The sequence below is a fragment of the Mya arenaria genome, chromosome 8, assembly GCF_026914265.1.
Source record: "Mya arenaria isolate MELC-2E11 chromosome 8, ASM2691426v1".
Taxonomy (NCBI): Eukaryota; Metazoa; Mollusca; class Bivalvia; order Myida; family Myidae; genus Mya; species Mya arenaria.
In genome coordinates, this window is record NC_069129.1 from 17879845 (window position 1) to 17890132 (window position 10288).

At 37.7% G+C, this 10288-nt stretch overlaps 1 protein-coding gene across 4 annotated transcripts; it reads right to left on the reverse strand.

The window, feature by feature from the left end:
• Positions 1-277: 277 nt before the first annotated feature.
• On the reverse strand, positions 278-9369 carry LOC128244965 (monocarboxylate transporter 12-B-like). Of its 4 annotated transcripts, none has more exons than XM_052963133.1 (7): positions 8969-9369; positions 8133-8635; positions 7525-7668; positions 4173-4316; positions 3724-3859; positions 2301-3022; positions 278-1768 (listed from the first exon to the last, which is right to left on the reverse strand). In XM_052963133.1, exons 2-7 carry the CDS (start codon positions 8209-8211, stop codon positions 1395-1397), a joined length of 1599 nt encoding a protein of 532 aa, XP_052819093.1. In that variant the 5' UTR covers positions 8212-8635; positions 8969-9369; the 3' UTR covers positions 278-1394. The 4 variants fall into 4 exon arrangements, with proteins under 4 accessions (XP_052819093.1, XP_052819092.1, XP_052819095.1 ...); XM_052963132.1 differs by having other exon boundaries at positions 8133-8747; XM_052963135.1 differs by having other exon boundaries at positions 8133-8587; positions 9246-9290.
• Between the last annotated feature and the right edge of the window lie 919 nt (positions 9370-10288).

The window sequence follows — 10288 nt, forward strand, 5'->3', positions numbered from 1 at the left end:
TTTTGGGGCATAATTTATTATTATTTTCCGTCCTATATTGAAATACTTGTAAGAAGGAAACTATTTTATTGTGTGATCGGTGTTGGTAGTCGCTGAAACAGTTGTACGGGTACATGCTCGTTTGGACTACTTTTTGAGTCTTACGTCATCAAGAAGTGTTTAGAATTTTAAGTGTCCAACAAGTTTTAAGCCTCTATATGCCCTTCGTTCAGCGGCAAACGTTTGCGATTTGGTTACAATCAAATGGCTGCAATCTAACAAAAAAAAACCCACAATATAGTGTGCTTACGTTAACTAACATCAGCCACTCTTAGCCTTAAAGTGAAACTCTTATTTAAAACCAATACATACACATGTATTACAAACATAAATTTCGAGTGATAAACTTTCAACTTCTTACTTAATAATGAGTTTATGGAAATATGAGTTGCTGATAACAAGATTGTAATCGTTTATTAGATGAAAACGCACAAATAGTAAATGACTGGTGGGACGTAAAAGATTTACTCTGATCTTCTATCGTCTCATATGGTAGAAATACCGTGTTTTCTGCACTTTTCTTTCAAATTAAGCACGGTATCCTTCATAAGAACCATTGTTTTCGATATATATTAATCCTTTTAGTACTGCTTATTTGGGAGTAAGTGAACCCAGGGCAGATATCTAAGCCACTTGTAAAATACATACATGTATGTTATCTTTGTCACACAGATTTGGGTAGGCTCGTGCAAAGAGCGTTTAAATGTATCACAGTAACATATGGTTACCTCGGTTAGTAAATGTACAAACTCAAGTGCAAATCGTCAGTTTCAGTGAGCCTTCACAAACAGATAGAGATTCGAAAACGAACATTTGTACGGGAAGCTACACGTTCACGCGCCGGTACTGCTTCACAACCTGTTTAATTACTACCAAAATATGGCACAACATGGCTGTTACGCCGTGTATTGGTTGCAATAAGCTTCGGCAGTCAACATCCAAGATACGGCAACATAATTCGATGGAAGAGTACATTTGACAAGTTCAGCTGGCATCATCATCATCGTCATCATCATCATCGCCATCATCATTAAACATTGGTTTATTTGCATTAAAACGACAACACATTGTTTTAAATGCAACTTTTTAACAAACAAATCGAGATTCCAATAAAACCCGCGTTTTTACGCCCTCATTTTCTATTTTTGAATGGTGCTGCAACCTTGCCCGCCTCCACGATTTCATCCTCTATTTCGAGTTTTTAAGTTTACAAACATGCGTCTCTTTGGCTTATCATTTAAGGTATTGTGTCCAAAGCTGATTGAAAGCAGGCGCTCTTGATTATTCTTAAATTATACCAGAAAATCAAGACCCAGTCATTTAACAATCACAACATCAACATTGTTTTACTATCCTCAAACTTCCGTGAGATCAGCTGTAGGCGCAGATGATCTATCAGGGGTGGAGGGCGCGTCTTCTTCCGTTTCCACCGGCCTGTATATCCGGCTGATTCTTCGTGACGTTAGGGTGACGTCAACGCCTTCTTCCACGGGCGGACTCGGAGCGACGTCTCTGACGGTTAGAGACAGGGTAGACTTTGAGCGACGGAATCGGACAGGCATCATATCAAGCGTTCGTCGTTCCTGAGCGGTTGCCCTGGCCGCACGCCGCCGCTTAACGGTTTCCTTGATCAAAGGCTCGAACATGGCAACACAGGCAGACGCTAATAACAGACATCCGGTCAGAAGGAACGAACTGTTCCAACTTCCTGTGTAATCTGTCAACCACCCTGCAATAAAACATATGTTGAAATAGTTAGCAAAGTGATAGTCATGTTTTAAAGCTGCACTCTCAAAGATTGACCGTTTTGACAACTTTTTTTGTCTTGGAATGAGCCAATTTCTGGGTAAATATCTGCAAACCAGTGATTTAAGACTGCTGACAAAAGATCATATCGCGGATTTTCATACTTCCGTTCGAAAATTGATGTTTAATGGCTAAAAGCGTTCTTGCGATTTAAGAAAAGTGCATTTAACATTTTTTTTAAACTTGAAAACATGCGATCTAATATTTTGTAAGTCTTACATATCACTGGTTTCCATGCATTTTCGCATAAATTGACTCGTTACAAGACAAAAAAGTTGTCAAAGCGTTCCGAATGTGTGAAGAGTGCAGCTTTTAAATTAGAGGATGTACATATTAAAACAAATTTATTCAAACGTTGCCGCATAACGGCAAAAAAGGTGTGCTGGGTATCCATGCCAAGAATGTCATTATGAATTAAATTGTGATGTTACTCAACCTTGTCATCTCTTTCTTACCCATGGATGGCTGCGTAATGGCACTTCCCAGAGCAAGACATAAAGACACGAGACCGAAGGCGGCGGTAAAGTCCTTCATCCCGACCACGTCGATAATCAACACTGAGATCAAAGACCAAAACGACCCTGGAAATATTCCCATAATTGCTGCGTACCCGACGTAAAAATAAAAGTTTTTAAACAGCGGGGCAATTAAACTGAACACTCCCGCTACGGACATACTGAATATGAAAATATGCCTGCGTTTGAGATATCCTTTGTCCGCTAACCAGCCAAAGGCAATTCTCGCCACGACCTCGCAGCCCCCCATAGTTGATAGGGCGATCGCCACGTGAAAATTGTCGTATCCTAGCAACTGCAAGTGCCCGGGAATTTGAATCACGCTTGGACCATATCCATTCATACACAGCACAAACGCGATGACATACATAAGAAAAAGTGGATTACAGAACAGAGAGCATTTAAATAATCCGTCAAAAAATCCACGACAGCAGGAGTTTTCTCGGGTCAATTCAGACTCAGATCTTTTGATACGTGAATTTCCATTTAACAATGACTTGTGGTCCGGGGTCTTGGAACTTCCGGTTCTTTTCCACATTCGCTTCTTTTCTAAGACCAGCTCGCGTGGCTGCCGGAAAAAGCAAGCCGCTGCGCATATGTTAAGGACGAACGCCCCCAGGATGAAAAACGTCCGGCTTAAACCGTAAGTCTCAATCAGGAACCTAGAACACCGAAAATGGTATACTTTTAATACTTGCACCGTGAAAAGTAAATAAAAAACATATTTTTGTGACATCAGACATCTATGTATGTTGAAAGTCGTATCAAAGAAACAAAATGAAATGGAAACTTTTTAATAACGGTCACATTTTGAGCCATATCTGTTGCTTCCCTATTAAACGCGAAAACCCACTTTTATGAAATGAAAATGGTTGATTGTGATAATCATAAATTTAATTCCTATCTAAAGTATATAAAAGTTCTTAAAGAAATACTATGCACATTATTGAACAACAACAATAGCGAGCTTAACTTAATCCTGTTATAAGGGGCTTAAGAAGTTTCGAGAAATTGGACCCAGGGGTGCATTTGACGTTAGTGCATAAGGGTTGTTATTTCATTTGAATTAATGTTACTGTAGTGTCACACTAAATGGAACAGACGCAAGCTTCTATAACAGGAGTAACGCTTGATTGTGCGTTGAAATAAAAACGTCTAATTACCATGCAGGCACAGCCTCAAGTTGCAATAATGATTACTCATAATATGTGTTACTTATGTATGTTAATATTATCTGAATGACTGATATTGACATATAGCGTAAACCAGTAAAGGCGATGTTTCAGGTCTTTGCCACATAATGAATTGTAAACCTCACATCACATTGTTAGGACGAAAAGTAAACCCCGCCGCATTAACTTACTTGTACGCGAAGGGAAATATGAGGGCTCCGATGCCGCTAGCGGACACTGTGATGCCGTTAGCCAGCGCCCGCCGCTCCTCGAAGTAGAAACTGATGATCGTTGAGCACGGAGCGAATGCCAGGCTGTACCCTACCCCTAATAAAAGTGACCGTATTTAGTACAGTGAACATATATCGTATATAAATTTGAACTTTGCAATATACATCTAAAATGTTATGGTTTGTTGTCGAAATGTGCTTAATGTGTAGGAGACCATTTAATAAATTTCATATATAATTCCGTGACATGTGTTAAAAGGGAAAGAAAAACAGCATGTCACTTCCGAACTGGTGTAACTATGAACGGTAATTTTCGGCACTACTGCCATCTATCGCTGTCATTTTAATCATTAAAATAAATATGGATGCACGGAATAATCAAACCTTTGCACGCATCTAATTTAACTTACCGACCAACCCTCCGAGAGTAAAGAACATATAATCCATGTTAGGTACAAACGCCGACGAGATGAAACCGACGGAAACAAGCAAACCGCCGACGAAGGAGACACTCCTGAATGAAAAGCGCCTGCTGAGCAGGTTGGCCACTGGACCTGGAATGGATCCACACATATATATATAAGCAGGTTAACCACTGGAACTGGAATGGATCCACACACACACATATATATATATATATATATATATATATATATATATATATATATATATATATATATATATATATATATATATAAGCAGGTTAACCACTGGACCTGGAATGGATCCACACACACATATAATTAAGCAGGTTGGCCACTTGTACTGGAATGGATCCACACGTACACACAAATATATAAGCAGGTTGGCCATGAACCTGTAATGTATTCACACACACACATATATATATATATATTTTGGAATACATTGATCTTGGACTTTAAATGGATAATTGATCTTGGACTTTAAATAGATACATGAATCTTGAACTTTAAATGAATACATTGATCTTGGACTTTAAATGGATCTTGGACTCTGAATGGATACATGAACGTTGAACTTCAAATGGATACATGGACCTTGAACTTTAAATGGATACGTGAATCTTGAACTTTAAATGGATCTTGGCCGGATGAATGGTTAGATGAACCTTGAACATTAAATGGATATATAGGATCTGACACGAGTTGTCATTTAAAATACAATATTTTATTAAACGAGTTCATGAAATTTGTTAGTAAGCGAGCCTCTGTATTTTAAATGACAACTCGTGTCAGATCTTTTTTATCACATGCTTAAAACGGTGTTTTTATTACCATTTAAGTTCCACTTTCTGAACCGATTAAAATGACAAAAGTAACTAGCAGTTATCAAGTTTTAAAAGCTGATAAAGCGCTTAACAAGTCACAAATACAAAAGTGTGTAGTAAAATATCCAAGAACATGAATAACGAACGATTTTAACCAAAAACCCCAATAAGTACACAATTTGATGACGTCACACTCAGAGTACAGGCATTTACGCGGTTTATGTGACCTACATCGGTCTGTCAAGTTTTCTGTGTGCACGGATTTAAAAGTTATTCGCTGTCGCTTTCTATGATGATTTTGCAGCGTTTTCTTGGTGTACATGGTGTTTCACAACATACAGATGATAACGGCGAAGCCTTACTCTGTACTGCATGGATGTTGCTGTTGAAAAAGTTAATTTCCACCAGGAATGTTTCCAGAGAACATGATGTTCTAGCCGCCATGGGATATGTAATGAGATGTCTGTGCTGCGGAATTCGTATTTGTGTTATCGGTAACCGACAGCTGATTAAATTAGCAAGCAAATGGCATTGATTGCATATTGCTTGTGTTGGTCAAGATGGAGATGTTTGAAATGTTCTTGTGGTGTTCGTCACTATTGTGGCTGTATTTGTTGACTGGCTGTGACTAGTATTCTGCATTATCTGGTTGGCGGAACATTGTTATCAGAAAGTTTGTGTACAAGATGCTTTCTGGCACTATGATTCGTTAGCAATTTCTCTCCCGAAAGTCTTACAGCTTCATTATTACGGTAAGTATTTGTTGGCATTTAATCCAGTTTGTTTACAAACAATGCTGAGGGATATTTAGGTTGCGTGTGATTAGTCTGGCCAATCGAAATGTCTGATAGATTATCTTACACATGTGTAAGATAAAAATATTCGTAATGGGTATATTACACGGAAAACAAGGGTAAGCATGTGGTAAACATGGATCTTGGACTTTAAATGGATCTTGAATTTTAAATGGATTATGGACTTTACTGCACCTTTCATTAAAAACAATCGGTTGGAACTCTATAAAACTTGCAGGAACTTAATAATTCAGTCCTAGTTCCGATAATAGTTCTTTCCATTGTTGTATTACAGGTCAACAGTTGTGCTCGATTAAAGTAGCTGAATAAGCTGAATAGAATGACCTTAAGTGAGTGGACTAGATGTGTGACGTGAAGAATCATCGCCGGTCGTGATGGAACATTAATGAGATCATTTGGTTAAGTCGTGCTTAATTAATGTAATGTGGGTGATGAATAAGCCGAAGGTCACGAGCTAAAATCGTATCCCTAGAACAACTATGCCCCTCACTAGCATGCACATATCGCATTAATAAGGCTTTGGGAGTAGGTGATATAGATATAAAGCCGCTTGGTCGCAAGGCCTTTGACATCACGCGGCTACGCCGTCAACGTCATGCCACAACGCGGGTAGGCCGCCAACTTCACGAACAGAACAGAATATTTGTTAGACTTAAGCATAACAAGCTTATCGCCACATCATCCGTATTTATGTTCAAAATGTGTGCAGCTACCATGCAGCACATGAGTTAGCTTGTACGATCCGCTTCACATAATGACTGATCATCTGTTGTGGTTTGAAGCGAGTGCGAGAAGTTTACAGCACACGAGTGTTCTTTATTATATAGCAATTATAGAAAACTAATTGAGTATCATCATTCTGGCCGAAAATAGATGCAGCACAGACACCTCTCTGTGATCACATGTTATTTCAGACCATCTCTGAAAGCTTGAAGAACATCCTCGAAACGGTGTAAGGGTATATTGACAAAAACTCTAATTTAACAGTACCATAACACTGAATACAGAGGTTCAGAGAAAAACTAACAAAGGACAATAATCCTGGCTAAAACCTACAACCATCTCATCTATATTGGGACATCATTATAATTTATTATGTGAAAGTCTGGAGCAGATCCACACACTGGTGTAAGACACTGTTCGAATATCATTTCTTGCAGTACACTTCATAAAGAACAATAACATTACAAAGGTCCATAGTCCTGGCCAAAACCTACCACCATCTCATCTGCAGTTGATGCGTCATTATATGTGAAATTCTGGAGCAGATCCTCAACCTGTTGTAACGGACACGTTCGAAAATTATTATTAGTTTCCAGTACACTTCATAAAGAACAATAACATTACAAAGGTCAATATTTGTAGTAGAAATGGACGCAATACCAAAACTTTCCATTACGATCATCCATAAACGATGCCTGATATCAATTAAAGCTTGAAGCATCCTATAAAAATGATGTAATGGGAGTTCGACAAGACGAACGGACAAGAACGACTCAATATCGAGGGGTAAAGCGAAAAGGTTCTATCTTCTTTTGTATTTTATGTCTCTTTTAACCTTATTGCATTCACCCCTCGATATGCCCCTCCTTGCATGGATATTTCAAATTATAAATACACAAACTGAATCTTAAAAAAATGCATACTGTTCTCTGTGCAATGCAGGGAAACAGCTTATCATGATCTTAAAGCACTTACCTCCCACGAGTGTGAGGAGGATGCAGATGCCTCCAATCCACGCGGTGTTTCCGCTTCCGCGTTCGTACTCTAATATCATCTCAACGTACAGCACGCCGTACGCCTTTAGACCACCCACTACGATCATGTACATCAGGAAACAGCCTATAATGACGTTATAACAGATAGTTGACGTTGACGTTGATAACGTTTAACGCTTCCTAACGGTACACCTCAAGCATGTCATGAACTTCAGCAGCCAATTATATAAATCTTTGGTAAGTTGTCCATGGGTTATAATTTGACTATTGGTTCATTCAAATGATCTCATTGGTTTAAAACTATTTATGGATAAATATTGACAAATCAATGAACAGTTTGAAGACTGTCACCAAACCAAAAACTTCTATAAAATTGGCTGCAGGAAACAACCTGCAACCATGTTTAAACTGGAGTAGACGTACATATTTAATTGCTGTAAATGTATTCGCATGTACTTAGTTTAATAGTACCAACTTTTTTCGTTTCATTTATTCTAAAATCTTAACCATTTAAAATAATAAGCTGCTAGATTCTGACTTAGCTTATGTTTTACTGGGTGTTTAAACTCAGGTATCATACATACGCACCTGCTAGGATGGCCCACGCGTAACCTCCGTCCACATCCTGCTTCCGGTCTCGTTTCCTAATTTCCTCAGATGACGTCATTATTCAGGTTGACGTCAGCGGTACCAGATCACGGTAATAACGAAGGTAGGTAAATATGTGTCTTTAAGTCCCCACTTAACCTGGTTTCGTGTATAAAGGTTCTTCGGCACATGTTCGGTCTTCCGGACCCTTGAATCCGTAAATAAACGTAAAATCCGTATACAAGCGTGAAAACCTTGGTAAAGCGTAAATCCGTGGTTAAATGTAAACTCTGTCTTCAAATGTAATCTCATATATTAATCTCCGAGTTGAATTGTAAACTCTTTCAAAGTGTGCAATACTTGTTTTTATTTTCAAATGTATAAACACAAAAGATACCACTTAGATAGTCCCAAAGCCTTCCATTTTACAGGTAAAACTTTGCCAAATCTGCACTCTATGCATTTCGACGTGGGTTGACAAAAGCAGAACACTTTAGGCGTTGCTTTGAATTTATCCAAACTCATGAAACTTGATTAATCACTATGCACAAACATGCTGTACGTGACGCAATAGCCACCCTCTTAAAGTTCTCCTAAACTATTTATTACCCTACCCTAACATGACTACAAATATTGAAAATGCACTATCCGATGTACGCGCCCACATGAACACGCATTCAACTTTTGATTTAAAACTGTGTGCAATCAAACGTTCATATTTAATGTAGACTTAAATGACTGACACTTCAATAAATGGACTCTCTGATAACAAATACCATAAATCAAGTTACAAATCAATTATTTTCTCTTAAATTAAATATGTTGTGAACGTTTACCTGGAGTAAATCTGCACCTTAGCAAAAACATGTCCATATGTTTAAGGAATGACCGTATTTCCTCTAAATTTTCTTGCATAATCTATTTTCATTAAATCCACTTGGTTCAATGTTTTTGGCATTAATTTACTCTAGCGGCGATAAAGTAACAAAAGGTTTATGAATGACTTTGATCGCGAATAAGTAAATTCCAATACAGCATGTAAATACTAACTAAATATACAGATCAATGATTTAAAATTCCGCCGACATAATACAACCAAAACTTATTACAAACACATTTCAGTCCTCTCCTCTGTGCAAGAAGCAGTCATGTCCCTGGGACATTTTAAATAAACACTTCCACTTCATTGCCCACAAAGTTAAACAAATTATGTTTAAGCAAAACTTCTATAATTGTTATGCATTGCTCATTCATGTTCGTGTTTGAAACATCTTTCATGCCTCGTTAGTTAATATCTGTTTAAATGCTCACGTTTGATATATCATTATTATCTAATGCATTTTTTTTTTAATTTCAATACATCATCGTGTTTACCTCATTTAACTTTAATGATCATAGCAAAAAATATGACGGTAAAGTTGGAAGTCAGTTGGTAGTTGGGGATTCGATTATTCAACTACTTACCAGTTGCCAGTTGGGGATTCGAATAGTCAACTTCCTGCTAGTTGCCAGTTGGGGATTCGAATAGTCAACTACCTGCTAGTTGCCAGTTGGGGATTCGAATAGTCAACTTCCTGCTAGTTGCCAGTTGGGGATTCGAATAGTCAACTACCTGCTAGTTGCCAGTTGGGGATTCGACAAACACTGTTTTAATTTACTTTTATTCGTATATTCGCCAGTCGGATATTCGACCATTTCCAGTCGATTATTCGCGAATGTTCAACTGCAAACCAGTCAGTAGTTGGGGATTCAGATTATGTTTATATATATGGTTTTGAATGTCACATATGGGAAAATTAATCACCAAATGTTTCTTTATGCACGTACACATATGTATCTTTGCGACAAACACTTTTTTAATTTACTTTATTCGTATATTCGCCAGTCGGATATTCGACCATTTCCAGTCGATTATTCGCGAATGTTCAACTGCAAACCAGTCAGTAGTTAGTAATTAATATTTTCCACAAATGCATTAGTTAGTAAGTAGTTTATGGTTTAACACTCAAAATGTATGTGCATTATTTAGTTAGTAGTGAAAAATGTATCACTCAAAAGTTATGTTTGTTATACATGTGTATGTATTGATTTTGAATAAGAATGTCACTTAAAACAGTATTACATTAAAAACATGTTTTCACCATCTTGTTATGTGG